This window comes from Macadamia integrifolia, chromosome 7 (assembly GCF_013358625.1).
Source record: "Macadamia integrifolia cultivar HAES 741 chromosome 7, SCU_Mint_v3, whole genome shotgun sequence".
NCBI lineage: Eukaryota > Viridiplantae > Streptophyta > Magnoliopsida > Proteales > Proteaceae > Macadamia > Macadamia integrifolia.
In genome coordinates, this window is record NC_056563.1 from 23,693,651 (window position 1) to 23,720,823 (window position 27,173).

The window sequence follows — 27,173 nt, forward strand, 5'->3', positions numbered from 1 at the left end:
TTGAAATTAATTCATAGATAAAAAAAAATGATGGGACCTACATACACACCTACTTTAGGTGCAAAATAAATTGTTACATGACAATTATAAATGGTGGCTGATATGTGTTATTATTTTCCCTATAATGCAAAGGAATAAAGCTTACTGAGTCCTTCCCAAAAAAAAAAAAAAAAAAAAAAGAGCTTACTGAGTTATTCCCATCGATCAAGGAAAGTTTCCAAACCTATGTTATCTATATTGAAAGTGATGTTGATTTGAATATTTTAATGAATTTAATGGCTTATCTCAACCATTAAGCATTGAATTTCATCTATAATATTGTTTTTCAATTTTAATGAACTATAATGAATCAAAATTAATTTTTAGAAAAAAAGAATAGTGATAGTATCCTATTGTGTTTTCTCAGATGGGGAGTGAAATGACCACCTCACTACTCTCTTTGAATGCTCGTGCACATATTCCTATTGGCCTGAGTTAGGTTTAGGCCACACAACCTAAAAACAAACTCCTTAATTAAGTTTTAATTATTTTTCAAAATTTTATTTGCTCAATAAATGAAAAATATGTATTGAGTAAAGATTCTAACTCTTCACAAATTCTACCAAAATAAATTATATTCATAAAAAAAAAAAAATTAATAATAATAATTAATGAATATTTCTAAAATGATAGAGTGAGTTAAGGTGAATGATTACATGAATAAACACACGTTGTAGTTCGATTCCTCATCGATGTATCTTCAATTTAAATGGAAAATGTGGTGTCACGGTGGGCGTTAACTGACGTAGACGCTTTGGTTTAAGAAAAAAAAAAAAAAAGCAGGCACTAAGGATCTGGCCTCTGGCATCTAAACCCTTATTGAAAAAAAAAAAAAAAAGAGGACTTGTTAAATGACTGTAATACCCTTATGTACTTATTCGGGGTTTCCATCGTAGCCGGATGCGTGGGAAAGAAGAAAATTACGACGGAGCCGTTGAATACCGGAGGCGGCTGGGAGCTGGAACTACAGCTTTGGGTGCAGCAATCCAACGCTTCGAAGGAGGATTTCCTCATCTCCGCTTGAAGCTTTGAGGTTGAAATCCCCAAAGACCAAAGTGCAGTGGTGCGTGAAGTTCTGATTAACATACACCAATTCACCGCAAATTCTTCAGCTCTTGCGTTCTTCCATCACTAAACTGTAGAAAGTAGAATCCCTCCCAATCTCCGATCGTATTTAAGTTTTGGGTATTTCTCGCATTTCGATTTGGTTTCCAATGGCTTCTTCAGAGATAGAAGTTGTTTCAGACACCCAAAATCAGCACAGCTCGAGGGTTTTGAATGGAAGTTCTAATGAAATCAATATAGTTGACGTTTTCTCTGCATCCGCTTACGGTGATTTTGATAAATTACGAAAATTCGTCGAGCAAGATGGTTGTTCTCTCTCTCAACCAGACGGCAATGGTTATTACCCTCTTCAGTGGGCTTCTCTTAACAATTTCCCTGATATCACGCAGTACATCATCGAGGTCTTACTAAACACAATTCTCTGTCCCTAAGCTTGCGCTTAAATTGATGGATTTTGTTGTGAACTTGCTGTAATTTTTTTGAATTATTTGTTGTTTAAGCATGGTGGCGACGTTAATGCTGCCGACAACGCACGACAGACGGCTTTGCATTGGGCCGCAGTTCGAGGATCGATCGCTGTGGCAGACGTGCTCTTGCAGAAAGGAGCTAGGGTTGAGGCTGCTGACGTTAATGGCTATCGGGTAAGTCGCCTGAAATTTGGATAGTATGAGCCTAGGAGGGCCTGAAGTCTAAACATTCTGAAATATAGTTTTATATAGCAGTAGTTGTCTATGTCTGTATTGTTACCAAAAAAAAAGTTGTCTATGTCTGTATCTTGTTTCTGTAGAAATGTTACTTGGAAAAGGAAAGGCCTTGAAGAGCTTTACCGGAGACCCAAACTTCTACATGATGGACATACTTCGTCACGGACTCCTGTCATTCTTTCTGTTCTTTGATTTGAGAAATTGTGGGAATGTCATCGCATGGGATCAGGACAGGCTCTGGATAGGCTCTAGAGGGCTTAAAACCCTCCATGTTTCAGATTTGGATTTATGGAAGTGCTTTTGAATTAATTAAAGGAAAATAACATATGACAAGCCTACATCAATTTCCAGTTGCTTGGATGTTTTCAACATCTAGATTCTTTTAATAAAACTGCAGGTTACTGACCATATTCAATCGGTGATGTTTTACCTATATTTATGGTTATTGGCAGACATATATGGGAACTGATAATCTTTCTTAAATATTAGTTAAAATGTTAAGTAGATCTCTCTACAAGTTGTAGTTAGGAGAGGTTTGCTGTCTGTATTCGTTTTTTTTTTTTTTTTTTTTTTTGGGTAATGCAAAAGATGTTGAGTTTCTGATTTATCTTCACTATTTACTGTGTTATTTCTATACCAGGCAGTTCATGTTGCAGCTCAATATGGACAAACAGCTTTCTTAAACCACATTGTTGTGAAGTATGGTGCCGATTATGACGTTCCAGATAACGAGGGGAGGAGCCCTCTTCATTGGTACATTAAAGGCTGATGGATTGATCTTGATTGTATAGATTTACTTCTTGTTGAAAAGCTAACCGGGGTTTCAATTTAAGTATGCAATTATTATTCAGATTACATGTTACCGTGGTTTGTGGTTTTGTATTGGCTTGCACAAGAAGAATCGATTAATTTAAAATTAGAGTTCATTATATAGGTTTTAAAACTCATGCAACTGCTTGCTGCTTTGGGAGTTTATTGCTGAAAACACTTTCTGACAACTGACATGCACATGAGTGAATATTATATAGAATTCTTAAGATCTCGTAGAACTATCACTACATTTTAATTGTGGATTGCATGGATGGAGAAGCATATTAAGATTCCTGAATCAGATTCATCATGTTATGGTAGGGTTCTTCAGTTGTCAATTTATAACTTCTTCTAAGGTTTCTGAATCAATTTCATCTTGTTTGGATGCATGTAATTAGATTTTCTCTCAACTCTTTTTTTTTTTTTTTTTTTTAATCAGATTATCCTTTACGTTATCCCTTTACCTTATTGTAAATCTTCCTTCAGTTTTTAGAATTTGACACAGTTTCAGTTTTAGCGAAAGGACCAACAAATTGACACACTAAAATATTACCATGTTAGACTTTGGTCAGTTTTAGTTGATTTCAGCCATTTTCATTTTGGGAATTTCGACTGAAGCTTGCTAAAACATAAGCCTAGGGACATTAAAAGAAAAAAAAAAAAATTGATTAGAAAATTTTCCAATCATTCCTGTACAACATTCACCAGTTCATGTCCAACTACTACTAGAGACAGAATACCAATAGACTTAGCAGGTAAAATGGTAACATATGTCAACCAGCATGCTCATATATCCCTCACTTCTGGATCTGATCATTACAGTAGTGCTACTTCTTATTCATAAAATTGATTCACTGAGCATCTGAGAAATCATGGAGCTTCATTTGAAGGTGAAATTGTTCTGTATTCGTCCTTAATGGGTTCCCTTATTTGGCCATTCTGAAATGACGAAATTATAAAATATAGCAACATAAAAAAGAAGAATAATACAGAAGTTGATCAGAAATTGGATAGTATCCACTTTCAATTGACAGTGTATCTGCTTAAAATTTTCCTTCTTGATAAATTTTATCACTAGAAACAGTAACTTATGATCCAGATAGTTCTATTTATTGTGAAACAGAAAAAATTTCCAAGCATACTGATCTTCTTTTTCTAATCACTAAACAAAATTCCATACAAGTAGGTTGAAACTTTGACGGAAAGTGTTTATGTGCCAGATTGCCATTACCCTGTCTCCAGTGTGGTTCTAAAGATCAGTATTGGATTGGTCGCATTTTCTGATCTGTGTCGCTGCAACAAGAATGATCTGGTCTGTCATATATAGTGGATCAACAGAGCCAGTAGCAATGTCAAGCTTCTGCCCACTGGCGTTGGCTGATCCTTGTTTGGATTGGCGAGTCCAGACTGATCCAATTAATATTGCTTGTGAATGATCTGGGTTCTGATACTGATCTTCAAATCCTTGGTCTCCAAGCATGAGGAGAACCTGATGGTTATTTATATGCAGGAATGCTGTTTCTATTTTCCAACTGCTTGAAACATCATGAAATTTGCAGTTGTATTCCAGATGAAAACTTTTTTTTTTTTTTTCTGTTGCTGACAAGAAACTGACCACTATTCATTTGTTTTACAAATGCGTTGCTTTAAGGTTTTCTTTGTGATGAAAGAACCAAAATGCCTCCCTTAAGATTTTGTTCAATTTCTATAGCATGGCATACTGGAAGGTAGCTTAATAAGTTCAAACTTTTGTCTTTTGATTCTTTTCATAAGTAAAACTTAAAGGCTGTTGAGATATGTGTTCACGATCGGGGGGAGTGTCCCCATCTTCGTGCAGAAGTCAAGTCTTACAGTTAGAGTGTATGGTTGTTATATTCAAGATAATTACTTATTTACAAAATACCATCTCAATTCATTCTGTGTGGTTGGTAAGCAAGGATCGGTTTTTTAGCAAGGTACGGAATGTATCGTCAAATATTTAATATGATTCTACAAGATCTATTTTCGTTCAAGTAAGGGATTCTAGCCAATTGAAAGGATCTTCTGATCAATCCGAGATATCGTTTCAATTCCATTAGTAATGAGGATTCAGAATATCACACATTGATCAATCAAAGGAGAGATTCAACAACTAAAAGAAAGATCGATTCTTTGGGATCCTTCCTTTCTTCAATCGGAACGAACAGAGGTAGAATCAGAGTGATTCCTGAAATGCCTTTCTGGATATTCCTCAGGGTTATTTTTTCCTTTCCAATTTTGATTAGGTTGTTTACTTTCTTAGTTAGATTAGATCTTTAGTTTCCCAGTTAGACAAGGATTCTTTCCTATTCCGCCTATGGTTGTAAGTGCTTGGTTCTATTTTGAGTATGTAATCTGGACAAGACTATTATATAAAGGAACCTTGGTTGTTGTGATAGATAATTCAATTCTATCGCACAGCCTTCTCCATCTTCTTCTCTTCATAGATTCTGGTTTGATTCCTCTGTGATTTTGTTACAAAGGCAATCTTAAGCCTCACGTCGTAACTATTACTAGGAGATACATTATTAGCTGGGCTGAGCCTTCATAGAAATTTCATGGTGTGGAGGGTTACAAGGACTACACATAGAATCTTCAGATACAGGTCTTTTTTTTTTTTTTTTTTTTTTTTTTTTTTTTTTTTTTTTCTATATACAGTTAGGTTTCTTCCCTAAAGCATACACATTGAATATACTTCTGTAACTGTATATTTTTCCTCTTTTTATTTCAAAAATGGGAAAAAATGGTTACAGAAATTAGAGGTCAGCTCAAAATTTTTGCTGCCTAGTATCTTTATATATACGCAGCCAGTGGCAGTGTTCTTTTAATTAAATTCAATGACTTTTGGTTTGGTTGTTTGGACATGATTGACTTCATATGTTATCAATCAGGGCTGCTTACAAGGGCTTTGCAGACACCATAAGGTTACTGCTGTTTAGAGATGCATTCCAAGGGAGACAGGATAAAACAGGTATGTTCACAGGGAATGTTCGCAGGGCATTTTATCTTCTTGTTTTTAATTTCTTGGAGGACTCTATGTGCCCTATCATGGTTATATCAAGCAGTCTTGTTCTATTAGCATGATTGGATTGCTAGGTGTGTTCAAAATTTTTTGTGACCGTAGTAAAAATTTTTGCAATCATGATCTGGTACTTTTATCAGTTTTATGTCAATTATATGCCAACAAAGACTTAGGACCTCCTCCTAATTCTTTGTGTGACAATGCAAAAGATTCCTTTTCTTGATTCCTCCTTCTGGTGACTAGGGCAATTAAGGCTATTGATATGTTTGGGAAAATCATGTTTTTACAAGAGTTTTGACTTTAAAATATTGCCACCAAAACTTTACAATATGTGGACATTCCCAAATGCCAAAAGGCCACTTGTGGTGGGTTAACTAGGCATGAGCAACCATTTTTGTATGCTTTGACTAACATTATCAGTATATGAAAAAATGGCTTGAGTTTTTAAAAGGGAGTGTCTGAATGACACCTCTGGTGGTGCCTTTAGCACATGAAACCTTCATTTTATTGTCCTTTGTCCTATTCTAAAAAGTGGATAATTTGAAGGGTAAAAATGATTTTTCAAATCAATTTGGAATCATATCATTAAATGCATTGAACACCATGAAAAAGGATTGCAATGTAAAATCAGTAGGGTAAGGAGATGAAGTTGCTACCATCCCCTTTTTTCTCTCCCTCTTTCTCTCTCATACTTCTCGATTTTCCTTTTTTTTTTTTCCCCCCCGTGTCCCTCCTTCTCTCTCTCCCCATCAAGCTATTCTCAGGCGCACCTGTTTGTTTGTTTCCTCCAATCTTTTAGGCTTACACTGGTCGCCCGAAAAACTACCAACCGAGGGTGAGGGAGGGGTTGGGACCATTCTCTTATTATTCCTTCTTGCGGAGGTGCTGCGAAGGTGTAGGAAGCTTTTGTTAGAACTTAGAAGGTGATATGCGAGCTCTGATGGTACTGGTTTTGAAGGTGGTGGTGATGTGGTTCAGGTGGAGAAAGTGGTGGTGCTGGGGGAGGTGTTTAGTTCAGGTGGTGTTGGTTTGGAGGTTGGTGGTGTGTGTTGGTCAATTAAGCAAATCAGGTCCTGGCGGTCACAGAATGAGTCAAATGAACTGCAATTTGTTCAATACATCTAACCAATTGGAGAATTTTTTTTCTTCAATTTTCTGAAAATGTTTCATAATTGCAGTTTTGATCAAGGGAACAAGTCTAGCTGCAAAAGCAAATCCATCAGCCAAGCTCTGTGTTTTTCAAACTCAAGTCTCTTGGACTTCTTACCTCCTTTCACTACCAACCCTAGAGTAAAAAAAAAAATAATAATAATAATAATTTAGAAATTGAAATGATAATATCGAATGTAATCTCTACACACACATAATTAGGTGGGAGCGCTTGCGGCCATTATTATATGTGTTTCAGAGATACTCAATAAATGACAGCTCCACGACACATCCAAAGGGGACATCTTCAAAAATTAATAAATAAATAAATAAAAATTCACTTTGCATTTTAACAAACCCTAATAATTAGCCCTAAACTCGCCAATTACCTGTGGATATTTGCCAGAATGCTCTGATCTGCGTGCAAAGGGGCTGCGGGATTGAGAGAGAGAGAGAGAGAGAGAGAGAAGGGGAAGGAACTGTGAGAAATCTTGAGCATGAAGCTGTAATATTGTTGATACCCACAGAAACCGACTTACGGTAACAGTTGTTAATCATTGCAAACAGGTAAACGGATGCAGTCTTCTTTTTCCTTGTTTTAAAATAGTTTCCCGACTTGATTTTACAGTTGTGCCATTTACTGGCTATTGAGATGTTGTTTTCTAAGTGTCAGTATCTTTTTTAATATTTATGTGAAATCATTATTTTACCCTTTAATAGATTCCATTTTTTTTTAAGAAAGGAGACATTAATTGAGGGGTATCAAAAATAGGTTACAAAGTAATTGACACCGTCTAGGGTGTCGATACGAAAAAGCCCTCTTTAAAAGCTTCTGTGTATTTATACTGCCGTAGTTTCCTTTTTCATGCCTTGTGCACTGGGTACACCCTATCTATCTTCTTGTGATAAAACAGACAGCCCTTGAAGGGAGCTGTGGAGTTCAGTGACAATCTACTATAATTTTGAATGAGGAACAGTCAGGCTTAGAAATTGACAAGGAAAAGAAGGATAGACAGGTTTATTAAAACTGAGTTTCAGGATAGTAGCATCAATGAAGCAGCAGTCCCGAAAATTAAGCAATGAATTAGTAAGTTTTCCTCAGAGGGAGAAAGTTGCCTTTAAATTCAAAATGTTGAAGAGCGAGATAGTTGGAGAGAAGATAGAGAACTGCAGAATTTATAACTGGAAAATGGTGAGGATGCAGTTAACAGTGAGAAGATGAGTGGACCCATCATTTGGTCATCCCACTTGGAAGAGCAACTGGGGGGGGGGGTGTTGGCAAGAAGGAGCTGTGTGGTGGGATTTTAATAGCAACCTGGGTTTGATAGAGCTAAAGGTTCATGGAGAAAGTGAGGAGGATACTAGTGTTCAGATCGCGGATTTTAAGTAGAGGTTTCTGGGATGTTTGACCATGAAAACAACAATGTTGCTATGAGCCACCTAGAGCTTGCTAATTTTGGTGAAACTTTATGAAGTTTCTGCCAGAAAACTAACACCATTGTTTTCATAATCACACTTTTCAGAGTCCATACTATGCAACTCAACTCAACTTAACTCAGCCTTATCCCAACTAAATGGGGTTGGCTACATGGAACCTATTTCTGCAATCAGTTCTATTCAAAGCCATACAGGATTCCAATCCTAAGCTATACGTGTCCTTCCTCTCCACTTCTTCTATGGTTATTTTAGGCCTACTTCTTGTTCTTTTGGCTCATTTGATTTGCAATAAATCACTTCTCCATACTGGAGCATTCAAAGGCCTCCGTTGGCTGTTGCACATGTCCATGCTGCCTCACAAGAGTTAAATATAATGATCTAAGCTCTTAAATTTCATGGGTGGCTCACCTTCCACGGAATATATGGGCAGACATATCTAGTTCTGCCATGTGGAAGAATTTTGTGGCAATTCTGAGTGTTGGATATCTATGGAATGCTTTGGAACCAACTTTGAAGCTCTCCTAATGAGACTTAATCTACACCAGGATCCGGTCTTGATCTCTATTGTCCATTGATAGAGATCCTGCTGATGTTCTACTTTTAAGGTAAGCAGATCCTGTTGGTGTGTTTCACAGTTCACACAATCCCAAAGCATGCTACAGTATATCCTGTCAAATTCTAATAAAGAAAAACTAATTAGAGTAGTGGTCTGTGATAACATTAACTTTGTTAGAAGTGGTCAAGTTATTTCCGTACTTCCATAGTTTTGGCCCTGATTGAAGTGGAAATAAGTCAACCAACTTAGTTCGTTTCAACAAGTCTGAAATGATGGCATTTATATTTTAAACATATAACTTTTTTATCAAATATTCAGTAACAGAATAGTTGTGCCAATAAATGTGAAATCTCCAGTAACAAAGTAGTTGTGCCGACTGCCAATAAATGTGACATTAGCTTTGTTTGCTTAGTGTATCCTTGGTAATCATCAATGTCTCACCATATATCAATATTATGATATATTGTTTGATATGCAGTAACGACCATATGGTGGATTATTTGTAAACAAAGTATGTTTGTATTTGCTTTTATGGCCTAATGTTTGAAATCTTATGGTGTTAGGATGTACACCTTTGCACTGGGCTGCATTAAGGGGAAACATGGAGGCATGCACTATACTTGTTCATGCAGGCTCAAAGCATGAATTAACAGTTAAAGATAATGCTGGATTCACTCCTGCTCAGCTTGCTTATGATAAAGGTCAACGGCATGTCGCTTTCTTACTTGTACGTACTTCTTGTGCTTATTGTTCACTCATTTATATGTTTTTTACAAATGATCTGATCACCTAAGCCAACCTTGTATTCTGGTGATTTTATTAGCACTGAAACTGGAATGAGTGATTTCAATCAAATAAGTCTTACAACTGATATCACCTTACACCAACTGAAATTTGCAACCATGGTTTCTTGATGAGGAAACTTGTGCCTAGTTGTATGATTTGTTAGTCGATGAATTTCCTACAATCAATTAAAAGGTGGAAAGGAACGTCGTGTGAATTCCTTTACACGCCCCCTCACAAACCACTGGGACCCACGCTATCTCTCCATTAAAACCCCCTATGACAGTTTGAAACCCTCCACACCTATTGGTGCAAAACTGTACACAGGCATCAGAGGAAATCCTCCCATTAATAAAAATAAATAACGTGAATTGGTTAAATTATTGATGTTCCTATTTATGTCTCTAAATTTCATCAATACCTATCAGCAATAATAATCTTAGATCAATTTATTACATGATTGTCAATATTTCCTACTGCCTTCTTTTTCGTAATTTTTGTTTATAATTTTATGTCTTCAATTTGTATAGTCAAATGCACAGCGGACAGCTGGCAGTTTCTTTGGAGGCAAGGTGTGCTTTGGAAGGATAGAAAATATTGGATATGCGCCAATTATGTTGTTCATTATAGTACTTCTTATTATCCTCTTCATCAACTCGGTTATTGGAGGTTTGTAGATTTGGTGTTCATATATTCATTCAGAGTAAAAACTCATAGATGATTTGTGTGGTTAATTACTAACTCATAGCTGATTGTGCAGCTCCTGGTTTAACGAAGGTTACTGCTGTTGTTGGACTATGGGGATGGGTTGCTGTTTCTCTTGCGATATGTTCACTAATGATGTTTTACAGATGTAGCAGGTAACTCTTAAGTTGCTCTACCAGTGATTTCTAATTTTATTCGATATGAAGAGTTTCTTTTTTCTTCACTATTTAAACAAGGCATATCAGTGCTATGTTCTTTATTACAGTCCTGCCAAACACTAGACCAAATGGATCTGGTAACTTAAATACATTACCCACTATCATGTGTTCAACATTTTAGTGCATGCCAAACAGCCCAAACCAGATACAATCCCCCACCCACAAGAAGAAATACTCAGAAAAATAGAGGTTTTCAGTAATTTTTTTTTTTGATGAATAAATAAATTCATTACCAAGGAGGAAAAGAATATACAAGGGAGAAAGAGAGAGGGGGGGCTATCACAAACTACTAGACACAGGGCAGGGGTCTAGACACATGAAAAGGATACATCAGTGGGGTGTGGGGGGGAGATAATAGATAAGGGAAGACCCCAGGACACAACAGTGAGCCTGTTCCTTGGGGTGTCGGTGACCGATAGATGGTTAAGGCAACCAAGTTTGGAGCTAACATCAAAGTAGATGACTTTCCAAATCTTATCATAAGAGCGAGATTTGGAAGTCCATATACGAAGATTGCGTTCCATCCAGATATGACTGATCGTAGCACAAAAGGCAAGCTTTCCAGCTGTATCACAAATGGTGGATCCACGGAAAGTCATGTCAACCCAAATCCATTATCTACGCAACGGAAGGATAGGTCTGCGAGAAGGCCAGCAGTTATTAAGGACTCTCTTCCAAATAGTGGAAGAGAAGGGGCAAGAGAAGAAAATATGATCGACATCTTTAGTGCCATTCCAGTAAAGGCAGAAGGAATGGGAGACCTGGTTTTCAGTACTTTTACTCAACAGTAGTGGCAGATTTTATTTTGCAGGGTTTGAATATCTTTTCTGTTTTCGTACCCTACACCTTGACATCAAAGCAGTCCAGCACATGTTACTAAACCATGAATGGTCATTAGAATCAACCAATTTATGGTATTAGTGTATGGTAATTTCTTGTTGGCTCATAAACCCATGTATTTTTTTCTTAGAGATGACACACTACAGGATTAGAGATGGGCATTTACAACTAATTGCTTTGAATTTAAGGTTTTCAAAATAAGTTGGAAAGAGAGCAGAATATATGGAGAGATATTTAGTAAATAAGTGAGATAAACCAAAGTAATAGTTCAGGAATCTCGGGGCCATGATATATTGCTAAGCAACCAATCATTGTCAATCCATTAGTCCATAAGAAGGTGATTCAATCGGTTTCTTCTCACAGCAGGAGGGATTCATCTTGTTCACACCTTTCTGTATAGTTCTGATGTCAGTTTGAAAATGGTGGAATTGCTTTCCCTTTTTACGAGGGCTGAATGTTCCAGGCATGTTCCAGGCTTCCAGCTCTCTGGGCTTGGTAGAGTTGTGATGGAAGGAAAATCTAGCCTTGTCATTGGTGGGCTCTCATTGCTGAAGGGAATGGAAGCTATCCCATTACTTACAAATAAATTTGTACACTTGGCCTGTTAGTGGGACATCTTGTTGAATGAAATGCTATTGTTGGTATTACTTATAACTTATAACTTCACTTTTCCCAAGCTTCCAAAATAAAAAAAGACAAAAAGTCCAGTATTTGACAAAGATCTTTTGATCAATAGAGAAGAATGAGTGTTCTTGAACCTTGCAAAGGAACCCTTAGGTTTTCGAGGCATTGGATTCTTACCAATGTGTGTGTTTTTCAAGCCGACATTCTCGCTCTCGTTTCGTCCACGCTTGCGTCGCTGATCATAATCCCACCCTATATAAAAGGATGTTAGCACCCCTGCATTTGGAGTACTGGCATGCGTCATCCTACTCACGGGGGCAGTGGCTGAAATGAGTGATTATTAATTCTTGGCACATGTATTTTTGAATAAATGGGAGAGGTGGAAATTGTATGGGCAGAAATAGCCAGCCCATTGTAGTTTGGCAACTATGAGTTGTGAATTATATCTTTATGGAAATGGCCAACCAATTTGAGGAATTTCTCACACATGTATGCAATTGGTTCGGACTTGTTTAGTAGTTATTGGGACCAAGGCAAAAATTTCTCTTGATATCAGAAGTGAGAATGCTGACATGAGTAACAGGAAATCCTATGGAAAACACAATCCCCCAGTGCTTATCGAGGGAATTGTTTCTAAGCGGACACAAAAAATCAAATAGAGGCCAAAGATACCAAAGCAATCCCTTATTAGAATACTTGTAATGCAAGGCTAGGTAGGAACTACCCAACCCCAATCAGGATCCCACAACTTCAAGTCTGAAATCAGATTTTGAACCAAAGTTCAAATCTGGATGAATAGAGAAGATGTCTCACAAGCCACAACTCAGATGGAGCTGAAGTTTTAATCGATTGGAGATCCTATATGAAGGAACAAGCCATAAAAATTTGAGCAAATTCTGTCAGATGGATTGAGAGATCTGCTGGTTGTAAGAACAAGGAAACGTTTGGTGATTCTTCAAGAAATAGGGCTAGAAGAGATGGATGATCGTCAAATTTGGATCAAATGGTCCCCCTAAGGTCCTCAACAAACCTTCAAAATCCTTCAGAGATTAGGGATCTGGTCTGGAAGTTATGCACTCGAACATTCTTCCCAGGAAAGCTTTGTAACTAAAAATCGATAGGCAGTGTGTGTGTGTGTGGGTGGGTGTGTGTGTGTGTTTGTCTCTGATCAGCAATATTGGAGGGCTGCAAGTCTTCAAACAATCTTGTAGTAGCTCTCAAAACACTCTCTCACAAGTTAGAATAAAGAAGAAAAGAGATACTGATGGAGGGTTGTGAAGGGCGGAGAAGAATTAATGAATGGGCATCTCACCCCTCTGGTTTAGGCATCTCACCCAGCTGCATCCCACAGCACTACAACATAAGACATCTTTTTGGTTTAACTCAAATCTTCATTAACTTCTCAGTTGATTACAACAGCTCTTATAAAGGGGTGAGTTCAGCTTACAATTAGAAAGTAGTTAAAATAGGAAACTAACATAGACTTCCCAAACAACAAACTACTTGTTAACCTAGTAAATATAAAAATAGAAACTCCTATTAATCTTATATCTCCTAACAAATAATACTAACTTGCTAACCAAGAAAAACCAAAAAAGGAAACAAATCTTGCTGAAACTGATAGGCAGATCTTGAATTATCCTGGATTTCTTCCTTCCAATTCAGATGGGACAGTAGGCATACTTCTAGAAGATCCTTTTGAGGATCAAAACTTGCTGAGAAAAGTATTGTTCATGTGAACAGTAACACCAGTTATGGAAGCTGCTGGACAGGCTGGATCGATGGCTGTTGGGCTCTTCTAGAAGACCAATTAGGGAAGTAAAATATGCACTATTCAAGGGGCTGCCATACTGGTTCGACGGCTGCAGGAGTGGACCAGCATAGGTGCAAAATTGGGGCTAACAAGGCTGGCTCGATGGGACTAAAGTCACTAAACCAGGTCCAGACTTCGGACAGAACTGGTCCATGTTTTGGTCAGTTTGAGTCCTTTTGACAGCCCTACGTACATCAACTTGTCTCCTTGTAGTTGGAACTCCAAGTTTTTGGAATGCTCCAAATTCTACTGGAGCATCCAAATCTGGGTCAATCCAAGCTTCTTTGGTCTACGATTGGCCTTGCTTAAATAGGGGCTAATCCATTGCTTCTTGGGAAATGTAAGTCTGTTTTGTACTCACACACAAATTGAAATTGGAGATTTAAGAGTGTTATAGCCAAGTAATTTATCCAATTTTTCATACACTTTTTCCTTATTCAACGCGTTTGTTCCAACCACCAACCCACTTTTCTAGGTTCATCGATAATGAATAAATTGAACTCTTGGAGCATGGGTGAATATTTATTCCATTCCATTGGTACTAATGGAAGATGTAGGAACAAAGAGAAGTACACGACAAATAACAATACACAATGGGGTTGGCCCCTTTTTCTATGAGCAAATGCGGAGATACTTGCTTATCATTCGAATAACCCATTCATAAGAATTTCCTTTCTTCATTTTGTGAATTCGAAGATCCAAGATATGATGTCTTTTCATTGATTAATGTTTTATTGATTCCTCCTAAAGGCACCGAGAGCTTGTGATTTCTATCTAAGAATTGGTCCATGGATCTCATCGGAAATGTTTGATGCTTCTTGGGGCTTCTTGGGTGACCTTGAAGTCACTAGATGAATTGGCCCAAAAGTTGAGGAAGGACAGTAAGTATGCTCCTTCATCGCAGTCGCTCAATATGTTGTATCGATGGAGTGACATTTGGGCTTATCCCTTCCTCCCATGATCCCTCGAGGGATTAGTAAGCAATCGGGTGACGGGCGAACCACATCCTTAATGGGTTCCAAGAAGGCGGGCTTGCTTTCTCGTCAATCAAAAGGCTTTTTGATTTGATTGAAGGGAACTAATACAATTAGCTTAGCTATAGTTCTATAAACAATTCAGTGTCTTATCTAAATTGAGAATAGAAATTCCAATTAGGGAACCACAGATATATACTTTGAAATGGTGAGCAGCTACCTAATGGCCTAGATTTGCATTCGTACTCAAGTCTCAAACCTCAGATCTGCTCATTATTGGGTGATATTAACACTGTTGGCACCCATAAGATGCTGAAACCTCGAATTCGGGCGAACACCTGTGGTTCAAGATAATGTATTTTGATAATATATACAAATACGGTATATGCGATCTAGAAGTAGTGACACAAAAGATTACGATATTAGGATTAGGGCTTGAGTAAAACTTTCAAGATTATGTCACGGTGTGCCTGTGATGCCATAACCAATCCTCATATGGATACACTAGTTTGAGTCTTCTTTAATTGCTTTATTACTCCATTCCCCGACTCTGGTAGTGAACCACTGCTGACACTTTAGTCTTGAGTGGTCAAATCTCTTGGTCTGGTGGCCCAAACTATGATTATGTATCGAATTGGGCACAAGGTTTCCTATTTCCAGATCCTCATCCTCTTCTCTTTGTCCTCAATGCCTCTTATTTCGAGGAATTAGTCACTTCAACAATCTTTGATGGTTATATGGGTTAGGGGTGTCAATTCCAAGCCCCCACTAGTAGGCTTGACTGAGTTCGTTCCGTTTATGGCTTGACCTTGACCGGCCTGATTAATAAACGTGTCGGGCCTAAGCCCAACCCGTTTATAAATAGGTAGTACATGGTGCAAGGGGTAAGCCCGATGAGCCTCCCGACCGGCCTGGCTTGTTTACAAGCCTGACTAGGACCGATACGTTTAGCCCGACCTTTTATATAGGTATTTTGATTTTTTTGGGATAGAATAGGTATATATTGATATTTTTATCAATTATTGACTGTAATTAAGTGTAATATCTTTTCAAAATTGTTGATAATTTAACAAAATAAATTAAAGTATCTTAAATCTAAGTAAAGGAAATACCGTTTAAGGCCCCCGTTCAAGGCTTTATTGGTATGTTTCCCCATTTGAGGCCCAATTATAGCCCGATTATCCCAATTAAAGCCCGGAACCCAACCGAGCCCAAATGAAACCAACTGGGACCGACTTATTTCTTAAATAGGTAGGTCATGATCTGAGGACATAGGCCCGCCAGGCCCGGCCCGACCGATTGACACCCCTAATGCAACGAGATGGATGGTTGTTGCCCCAACCATTCTTGTTAGTCCCTATCCGGATATTCTCTTGTATCAATTCCTATTCCAGTATCAACAAATAAGGCTAACGGTTTGACAGTGACAGAAGGGATGGTCAAGTATGGGTTGTTCCATCAAAGCCTGTTCGAATCCTTCCTTCCCCGAATAAGCAAAAGGATGGAACCAGTGAACAAACAAGACAGCTAAGTGGGGAATCGAGATTGATAGGAAGCAAGCAACTATTGCACATGAACCGCTTGCAATCTAGATTCGATGAGGGAACGAAGGGATGATAACTCTACCAGCTGGGTAAGGCGGCCATCGGAGTGAAGTACTCAAGGAAGATAGTAACAGAGGAAGGCTGACACTAATAGGAGAAGAAAGGGAATGGAGGGAAGACTCAGAACCCGAAGGATTGATCAAAGAAAAACATCAAAATCAAATTTCAATCTGTTTGATGGATGAATATCTCCCTGGCCGTATGTGGGCCACACTTCAGAAAGGCCCTACGGGGGTCCTTCACTTACTTGTGTGAGTCCCTTGCCCGCTAACACTCCTTACCAACAAGAGGGTAGATTGGAATTGTAAAATGGAATCTCCCCGGGCCGACAATCACTAAAGTCCGTTTTCCTATGCCTTTTTTTTTTTTTTTTAAATGGAATTGGCAAAAATTTTAAGTGCTCTAAAAAGCCAACTTTCTACTCTTCTTGATTATTCTATCTTTACTTCATTCATAGAAAACTGATCCAATCCCAAGCCCATTTATTGTTCTAATATCCAATTGGATTTTCAACAAGATAGTGCTTTTTCAAATCTCTCAAAATGGAATCTGTTCCAAACTTCCAAACATATGTGCCATGGTTCCTTACTTGGCAGGGTTCAAATATTTTCATTCTCGTTGAAAAAAAGAGCAGAACTACAATACTTAATGAAGTAGAGCTTTAGGCACTGAAGAAACAACACTTCCATAGCATAAACATAGCTAAGATGAGTATGTTGAGATGGATAAGTGGCGAGTCTAGGAAGGAAAAGATTAAGAATAACTCATTTTAAGAGCTTAAGGTCACCACAGTGGAGAAAAAATAGGCAAGAAATATGATGCTTTGGCTATGTGGAAAGGAAACCAAAGATGGACTCAGTAAGGAGTGCCTTGGTGCTAGCTCGAGGCACTAAAATGGTAATCTGGAAGGGTATTTACTGTAGTAACAAACAACTAACTGAACAACTAATGCTTTGATGGAAGATACAAACCAGGACAGAGTGGATTTGAATAACATGATTTATGTGGCTGACTCCAAATTTTTGGGTTAGGCTTTTCTAGAACTTACTGATTAAAGAGTATATGCAGTCCTTAAATGTAGTGAGAAGCCACACTTCGGTCGCTACATTTATTTTTTCCCAATTTTTGGTGGACAACATTTTATAAAGAGGCAAAGGAAACAATTGACAGAGGGTCGGTAGAGATAGGGAAGAAATCTCTGAGATGAACTCAGAGTTGTAGAGGAGGGAGAGAAATCGCACAAAGAAGGGGGGGGATCGTACACACTGCCTGCAGGCACTCAAACACTCGGCTCATTCTTCTATTCTTCAATCTGATTTGTCTATTGGTTACAACCAATTCAAAGGAAAAATAAAAGATAGAAATAGAAACTCAACTGAAATAGAAGCTAACCTAAAGTAGGAAGCAATTCATAAAAGGAAACAAGCTCTAAACTGATTCTAACTCCTACATACTTTACTTCTTAAAATAAATAGAATAAAATAAAGATATTATTCTCCTAAATAAAATAACTACTAAATTCCTACTAGATCAAATAATCAAATATGGATCTGGTTCATCTATGTCTGGATACCCAGATGGGTATGGATCGCTTCATGGGTGCGTATCTGCATCAATTCCCCCGGTGTTGAGAAAATCTCGTCCATGAATTTTGTAGAACGGGAGAATCAACACTAGTTGATCAACATCCATCTTTGCCATACTTTAATGAATTTTGTAGATGGGTATGGATCGCTTCATCGAATGCTATGAAATCCCCGACAAGAAGTTCATTGGTGCAATAGTGATTCAGAAAAATAAAATCAATCTGTTCACTGAAGAGATCAACCAATTTAAAATTCTCTATGGGTTGACTTTCAACGATCATTGGCGTCGTCTCGTCTTCCATCTTTGGTGACTCCTCTTTTGGCTCTTTCACTTGTTGCTCAATGGCTGCGATCATATCATTGAAGATAGAGTGCATACAATCATATTTGATTAGTGCTTGGTCTTTGAGGTCCCTGCATTGACGTTGAATCTCATAGCAGTGTTGTTGAGTCTCGTCAAGCTTCTAGCGTATCAATTGCATTTGTTGACGGATATACCATAAAAGGTCAAGATCCATCTGCTAGGTTTGCTATTCAGAATCACTATGGACCCACTATGGCAAGAGAACACTTAAGGCAAAGGGTTAATGGCAAAAGAGTAATTAAATGGAAGATTGCAACAACGATAGAATGGTTAATATATGGAAGTCCTTTAGTGAGCGGCACAATTGTAAATATGGGATGTACCTACTCTAAACACAAAAGAAGGTCGATTGTGGGTGGGGGCAAATTGGAAAGAGAAAAAAAAATTTAGGACAACCAAGAATAATATAGAGGGAGGGGTAATACTGGAATTCACAAAATATTAAAGGGGGGAAAAGAAATTAAAGAGTTTGTGAGGTTCATCTATCACAAAAATGGAGGGTTTCTTCCTTCTCGAAGTCGGAAACCAGCAAGAGGGAGGAGAAGCTGCTGAACCAGAGGAAATCGACCAAGGAGGAGGGGTCTTCGATGACCAATGTTGGGGTTGCGACTTGGATGGTGGAAAGGTGACTCGTAGGAAAGCTTCTAACAGGTATGATTCTCTATCTCTCTCTTTCTTCGACTTCCTACTTGTTCTTCTTCGCTGAACTTCTGCTCTCTTCTTTTCTTTTTTTGGTTTTCTTTATGCTGGTGGAACTCTAGCAAGTGGGAGGACGGTTTGATCAGTCATAGTGGAGTGGAAGAGAAGGTGGTGGGGGATTTTTATTTGTGGGAAAATTACATCCCCCTCCCCTGTAGTTTGCCAAAATTACGTGTGGGTCCAAGGGTTTGAGCGAATTACGCCCATTCTGCTGAAGCTGTGAGTATTTTGTTAATTTCAAACATGAAATGACTTGAATACCCTTTTATTAACCAAAGTCTTTTGTTGAAAGGACCATTATACCCTTCTCTCCTACCATCTTCTAATGCCCTTATATACATATGAAGCTTCCCCTCGCCGAAGAAGATGACCGGAATCTCGTGCCTTCTACCCGGTGAGTCCCCATTCAAACCCTTCAGTCTTTCTTACTTTCTCTCTCTACTTTGACGGAAAATGTTAGCAACGGTGGGGAAATGCTGCAAAATCCGCCATATTGTCCACCCTTCCCTCCTCGAACTTCTGCAAAAATCGACACCCGTGTTGATCCTTGGCTAGCGTAACCATCTAGCCCCTGAAATCTTCCAATGATGAGTACATTGGGTGGTGGAGCTCCTGCGGCTGCTGCAGATGATTTAAACTCTGATTTAAGAGCGGGGACCTCAGCGTGTTTGGATTGTTCGTCTCCAAGATCTGGCCATTCCCTGCGTCTACTCTGCAGTGCCCATTAGAATCAAGGCTAGACCCATTAACATTAGAACAGGGCATCATCGGGTGTGCTTGGCGTAATCGCGGGACAAAGGTCTTGGAAGCTACAAGCAACATTTGTTTCTGGGCTGGCGGAAATGCTTGTCACAACCATTAACCGATGATGACATCAAGACCCCTGTTCGTCGATAGAGAGAAACTCTCAACCGGAACGGAAGGAGGAGCATGGGCGCGCATAATCGCAAGCGTCTGTCCCACATTGGCTTCTTGGATTCTCAAGTGTTGCAACTCCATTACTGTTTCTTGCATTTGCTGATAAAATAAAGATGGAAAACACTGACCGTGACCTGTATTGGTCACAGCATGATTGCCGAGCTCAGAAGCACTGGATACACCATTGTGAAAGGAAGGGATATCGGAAGAAACAAGAGGGGACTGGTGAAATGAACGCGAAGAGAGACGAGCAAAACTGGAATCAATCGAGTGAGAAGAGGTTTGAGGGGAAAAGGGGTTTTTGTTGGCAGTAGGGAATGCGATGTTATTGTTCTTAATAAATGTGACCTCACCATTACAGAGTAGTCAACGGAGGCAACGATTTTGGTGCGAGGGAGGAAGACGTGGCATGCTGGAGGTCAAGCATCTCACCGTGGAGGGGGTTAATATTAGTTTGGGCTTGGATGAAGACGAGATTGAAAGGGGATTTCCCTCTTTCAATCTAATTTTAAGTGAAGGGTATTTCGGTATCTTCACTTATTTTTTTAGGGTATTTTAGGTATTAAAAATGTGACATCACCACATAACAGATTCAAACTCACGGCCACTAATGGATTGGACTCAAATGTAAGAAACTTTCATGCTTTAGGGGGGCGTAATTCGCTCAAACCCTTGGATCCACTCGTAATTTCGGCAAACTATAGGGGAGGGGGGATGTAATTTTCCCTTTATTTATTTATTTATTGGTGCTGGACAAAAACTGAGGAGAGGTTGTCACAAACTTTTTTTTTTTTTTTGGTAAATGTCGCAGAACAAGAGATGGGTGTATCAAAGAGAGGGAAAGGAGAGATAGAGGGGAGTGGCTCGATTTCCCTATTTTGAACAGAGATGGTTTTTTTTTTCCCACAGGGTTGGGACGGGGTTAGGATGGAGAAGGGAAAGGGAGATGGTTGCTTCAACAAGTTTAGGGAGGTGGGTTTACTTGTTGCTACAATAGAACAGTAAAGGGAAAAAAGGTGTTGGGAGAGGAAGAGAACGGGAATTTTTTTTTCTATGGTTAGCTCTCGGCAGAGCAAGGAGAATGCTGGGGAAGGGAAAAAAAAGATGAATGGGGGAAAGAATGGGGATCCTTCGGCTCTGGTACCAAGTTGATGGAGGGCCAGTAGGGGTAGGGAAGAAACCCTTGAGATGAACTCAGAGTTGCAGAGAAGGGAGAAATTGCACAAAGGAGGGGGGGATCGCACACACTGCCCGCAGGCACTCAAATACTCAACTCAACTCAACTCATTCTTCTATTCTTCAATCTGATTTGTCTATTGATTACAAAAAATTTGACAGAAAAATAAAATATAGAAATAGAAACCCAACTGAAATAGAAGCTAGCCTAAACTAGGAAGCAATTCGTAAAAGGAAACAAGCTTTAAACCGACTCTAACTCCTACCTACTAAAATTCATAAAAATAAATAGAATGAAATAAAGTATATATATTATTCTCCTACATAAAATAACTACTAAATTCCTACTAGATCAAATAATCAAATATGGATCCGGTTCATCTTTGTCTGGATACCCAGATGGGTATGGATCGCTCCATGAGTGCATATGTGCATCAGAGATCATGATAGAAAAGGGTACATGAGGGCTAAGATTTGTTTTTGGCAGTCTATGCCACTCTGCTTTCTGTCTGGGCACCTCACTTGAGTACATTGTACGTCATGCCATGTTAATGTGCCTTCATATGTTGAACAGGCCATAAAGTTGCCAGTTACCAAGGTGGGAGAAGAAAAAAGAATGACCTCCCTCAGTTCAATTCCACTAACAATACAAGAATAGCCCCTCCAATAAACTCCTCCCTTGAACTCATAGCTTCTCTGTGGAACACACTCCTTCAGTTGGAATAAGACTCCAGATTGATACATCCCCCCCCCCCCCCCCCCCACCCACAAAACTTTAAGGACTGAAAAGAGAAATAAGAAAAGAAACCAAAAGTAAGAACCAACAGTGCAATTCCCCATCTCTACGGCTCTAGCTGGGCCTCTTGTCATGGTCAAGAACAAACAGTGCAATTCCCCACCTCTACGGCTCTAGCTGGGCCTCTTGTCATGGTCCTTTCTCGAGGGCATGTGAGTCATTCACTCATTCTGTATCACTATTGAGGGTTGCTATTCTCGTTGACTACTGTATAATTTGTTACTCTTATTTGATGAACTTTTTTTCACATTGAAGACAGAAATGTTCCCTTGTAAGGTAAAAGGATTTAAAATTTTCAATTGGGATGCATATCTTGTTGGCATAGTCATTCTTTAGAATCTTCTCTTCTCTTTGGAAGACAATAGAAAATGTTCTTGTGTATCCAGCTGAATGCTTGCCTATTTTGCTCGTCTCCATTTATTTCTTAAGTTATTGTCACAATGAGCTTTATTGTTTCTTGCAGTAAGGATCCAGGTTATGTAAAGAAATCAGAAGGCTCTACGAATAATACAGATGTGGAGGTATATAATGACTTGTGTGTTCATTGGTTTCATGAACGTTCTTGCTTTTCTTCATCAAATAAAAAATTGGTTTAGATTCAAAAGCAAATTTCATATTAGGGTTTGGGCAAACTATGGTTTATGGAATTAAAGGAGGTAGGGTTTTGAAAGAGAAGAAGAAGATGATGGTGGCCATAGATTAGATGTGATTGTCATATAGAAGTGGAGAGACAAAATGGGTGCATCGGGCACACATAGGGCTTCAAATCACTGGGGATTCTCCCACACCAAATAACTTCAATCATGTTAAGTGGTTTTCTCTGAAGCGATTCATTCCTTAATTGTAGACATAGACCCTTACTATGAATCTTCCTCAAAGCAAGGTTTTATGTATCAATATCGGCTATCGTATTGATCGGGTGATTTTAAGAGACATGTCATATCGTATCGGAGAAGCAAGATACACTAAATACGCATGGAAATAACTTTTGGAGAAAAAAAAGTATAGATAAGAAATATATAACATGTATCATGCATAAACACTAAAATGGAGAACATATAATAAGACAAGTGCATTCAATTGAAATTGTTATTACTGGTAACTTGTACAGTTACCAAAATCTTCCAGCTCTCACTTTTCATATTGCATTTTCATCTTTCATTTGTCTTGTCCCATTTTTAATATGTTTGGATCCATGTAGTCGACATCATTAAGTTGGGATAAGGCTTAGTTTTTTGTTGTTGTTGTTGTTGTTATTAGAGTGGAGTAAGAATTTATTTTGGCAATGAATTCTTTATTCAACCAAAAAAAGAACCTTTTTTTTTTTTCAATTCAGGTAGATTCTTAGTGTAATGAAAAAAATGGTAAAATTGCAAATCTGGGTGAGCCAGATAATTATCACTTCCTGGCACGTCTCTAGGACTCACAAGTCATATCTATACACAAAGAGTTCTTTTTTTTTCTTTTTTGGTGGATGGAATGTGGAAACCATGAGAAAACTCGAATGATTAACCACATCATCTGAAGAAACCACTGTGTCTCAACATATATTCAGTTTCAAGTACAATTTGGAGTAGCTGAGCTTTCCTGTGGTGACGCCCTTGCACCTACTGAGCCCTGGGCTTGTTTTATTCAAGAATTCTTTTGAAGATTGGGAAGTTAGGAAAATTTAGTGAAACGGATCACAAAGGAACCAGAGGATTTTCATTGGTGCTTCCATTGAAGAATGAAAAGGGTGCAAGGTGCAAACCATTTTCTTTTTTGTACTTGCCTTCTCAAATTTCAAAGGGATCAGGTTTTCTGTATTGGTATCATGTATCGTTAGTTCTTCTTTTCTGCATAGTTTGTACTGCTGATCATTGAGTTTCCTCTGTAAGTTATTTCATTCAATTGCATTTGTTTTATTTATTTATTTATAGTTCTCTTTACTATCTCAGAACTGAACATGGAGCTGCAGATAACAACCAGACTAGCTTTAATACATACTTCTTTCCTGCACTTTTGTCTCTTTTCTTTACCAACTGCAGGTTGATTTATTTTTGAAACATCCTATTATGGAAACCTCATTTGCTACCGTGCTGCATATCTAGTCCTTTTGTCATCTTAGAGATGAGCCTATATTTCCTTGTCCTCTTTTGGGATGTAACATTGAAATTACTCTCTCACACAGGTAGGATTTTTTGCAGGATTCTCTGTTGAATATTGAACTGAACTCTACTTGGGTTGGAAATTGGTCTCAGCTTTGTCCTACCTGCAAGGTTTTTCTCTCAATAACTTAAGACTTGCAAGGGAACCGGATGTCTTAAATATAATGTTGTTCCCTTACTCTAGTCCTCCTCCCACTGAATGATCCTCTCAGTTTAACTGCATTGAAGAAAATTAAGGGTCTTTCCTTTTTCCTTCTTGTTAGATAATCAGACCTGTTCGCTCCAAGCACTGTCCTACATGTAATCGCTGTGTGGAGCAATTTGACCATCACTGTCCTTGGATATCGAATTGTGTCGGAAAGGTAAAATCATCTACTGCAACTCGGTAGAACTTGGAATGTAAACTTATTGTGTATGTGTGATGAGATTTTGTTTAATCACAGCACCGGCTAGAAGAAATGAGATGACCAACCTAACTAAATGAATACGTAGCTTGTGAGTAGATATATGGGGCAATTATTCATCTCATTAGATAGTAGGAGATAACCAATGGTTATGGGTAGAAATATGGTTCATGAAAGCATAGGATTTTTTTTTTTCATTCCACCTCACCTCTTGCACCTGCATTGAGGTGTTGCTTCACTTTAGATGGTAGTTTGACCATGGTGGTAGTCAGGTCAGCAAATGTATAAATTCCTATTTTTAAGAATTAATTTGCACTTTTGTCTTCTGTCCTCTCCCTATGGTTTGTTTTATCAGTTTGTATCCTTTTTAATGGATAATGCATTATTCATTTCTGTAAAATGGAGACTTAATAGTTTCATATTTGATAAGCATTGTTATTTCATCTGTTTTTATTAATTATTCTTTCATCTCCTTATCAACTTCATTGATGTGTACTCCAAACAATCACAGAGGAATAAGTGGGACTTTTTCATCTTTGTCTGCTTGGGAACCTTGACTTCATTCATCGCAGCCGTAGTTACAATTCAAAGTATGTGCACTGATAAAGACTACTACCGATAGTCTAGAATTGTTTCATAGTTTAGCTATACCATTGTAGATTATTATAACCAACCTCATAAAATGTGACAGGTATTCGAACAGAATTGCCAGCAAGGCTTGCAGAAAAATGGATTCACCATGTGGTGGTTGAACATCCTGGCAGGGTTGCATTTCTGGTTGTGGATACCATTGTATTAATTGGAACAGGAGCTTTGACTATAGCACAGACATCACAGGTATTTGATTGCACCATCTTTTTGTATTAGATTGTCTTAAAAGTCAAAGGGTTGCTGAAACTCATTATGTCATAGGTTAAAAGCTCAAAACCTGTTGACATTATAATGAAATTCCAAATCAAATTTGTAGATACTTCACCTCTGCAGGAGATTGATTGATTTGAGATTTGTTATAATTTCTTTGTATTTATTTGAACATTTATAAAGTGCAATGGAAATTTGAAATCTAGATAATACAATGAGGTTTGCATGAGTTTCCTTGAAAGCTGAAAGTTTATGATAGGCCTGATTAGAATTGTATATAATTAACGCAAGAATTTGATTGCAGTAAAGAGTAGTTGGAAAGTGCATATTTTTAGGATTAAGTGGGTGCTATGAGCTTTGGCAGCACATGAAATGGAAATTGGGACGAAGATTTGGACACATGAATGATTTGGGATTTGAATAGAGAAAAGAATAATACTACGGTTTACGGTTTTACTTAATTATTTGTTAACTTGGGTGGGTTAAAGTTAAAAACCAACATGGTTTTATGTAGGGTCAGCTTCACAATGGGGGTTCCAGGAATCGAATTCGATCCTATGTCAACAAATTCGTGGTTGGGGTACTTATGTGTGTAATGGCTGTCCTTGTGTATTTACTGTATAACATAAGTCATCACATTTGATGAAAAAGGTGTCAAATTCCAAAACCTTGAAGGTACTTTCATGGTAATTTTAAAATTCTGTCATTTTGTTAATTGCTTTTCATTAGTGGAAAGAGATTCTCACAATAATTTCCCTCAAAGTATATCTCAAAATGCATCAAAAGAACCGGTATTTAAGTGCACCTTCACTTTTAATTTGATATCTAGTCAAACTTATGATGGAGCTAGAAAGACAAAAGCAGTAATGCTTGTCAATCTTTTGTTAAATGGTTGCTTTAGATTTAATAGAGTGACCCAATGGTTGGGAAGTGAGGGTGAGTTTGGGTTATAAATACCTGTCAGTAGTGAAAGTTTTTGAGGTGGTGTTGATGTTTAATTCAACTCCTTAAAAACAATGGCTATTAAATGCTTCTTTTTTTCTTTTGGGTGTGCAGATTGCACGGAACATCACCACTAACGAAATGGCAAATGTTGCCCGTTATGGATATCTTCGAGGCCCAGATGGACGGTTTCGCAACCCCTATAACCATGGTTGCCGAAAGAATTGCACTGACTTTCTCATACATGGGTACACTGATGACAATGAGATTGCTTGGCCATCACTGCAGCAAACCACCAATTAGAGCTACTATGACAAGAGGCTGCCATTCAACTTGGGTTTCTTACAGAATACAGACCCTCTAAATTTTAATGATCGTCACATGTTTGAGTCATGTGGAATTGAGAGTTCGGGCTCCAGTTGGATGTTTCGTCATCACTGCCTCCCTGTATACACTGCGTGACTATTGTTGGAGGCAAATTTTCATGCTGCTCTGCAGGTTTGGATTCTTTTATTTTTTGTGTTCAAGAGTCCCAACCGCGTTGTACAAGTTTGGGCTATGCACATACCATGTGATACATTCACTGTGATGGCAAATCCTGGACATGCCCGATTGGCGTCCAGTCCCCTGCCACTGGGGAGTGGGTTGTGGAATGTAACAACAGCAGATCAACTTTACTTTTCTGTGTACCAAAAATAAATATTTTGCTACATATGTACCAATCTCACTGTGCAAAATCAGAAGTAGTTAGTCATTTTTGTAATTGCTTTTTCTTTTTGTTATTATTATTTACCATGGAATGGTAGCCCTTTTGTATTTGGCCATGCAGCCGGAACTGATATTTGCCTAAATTGAGAAGTGCTCAGTTTTAGTTTGGATTTTGAAAGAAGGGAAGCTCCAGTTATGCCCATAGTTGACC

The 27,173-nt window shown here is 38.3% G+C and overlaps 1 protein-coding gene across 1 annotated transcript; it reads left to right on the forward strand.

The window, feature by feature from the left end:
- The first annotated feature begins 932 nt into the window (after positions 1 to 932).
- On the forward strand, positions 933 to 27,143 carry LOC122084521 (probable protein S-acyltransferase 23). Its single transcript, XM_042652823.1, has 13 exons — positions 933 to 1,505; positions 1,605 to 1,745; positions 2,449 to 2,561; positions 5,528 to 5,607; positions 9,364 to 9,527; positions 10,114 to 10,252; positions 10,344 to 10,443; positions 22,364 to 22,421; positions 24,087 to 24,158; positions 24,311 to 24,409; positions 24,963 to 25,041; positions 25,143 to 25,288; positions 26,369 to 27,143. The coding sequence occupies exons 1-13, from the start codon at positions 1,254 to 1,256 to the stop codon at positions 26,555 to 26,557; spliced, it is 1,632 nt and encodes a 543-aa protein (XP_042508757.1). The 5' UTR covers positions 933 to 1,253; the 3' UTR covers positions 26,558 to 27,143.
- The last annotated feature ends 30 nt before the right edge of the window (positions 27,144 to 27,173 follow it).

What these genes read in the sequence shown, in the direction of transcription:
- LOC122084521 (XM_042652823.1), top strand. Translation starts at nt 1,254, where the DNA reads ATGGCTTCTTCAGAGATAGAAGTTGTTTCAGACACCCAAAATCAGCAC. An exon ending in CGAATAATACAGATGTGGAG is followed by an intron (nt 22,422 to 24,086) that starts GTATATAATGAC and finishes GATTTTTTGCAG; the next exon opens with GATTCTCTGTTGAATATTGA. An exon ending in AGCCGTAGTTACAATTCAAA is followed by an intron (nt 25,042 to 25,142) that starts GTATGTGCACTG and finishes AAAATGTGACAG; the next exon opens with GTATTCGAACAGAATTGCCA.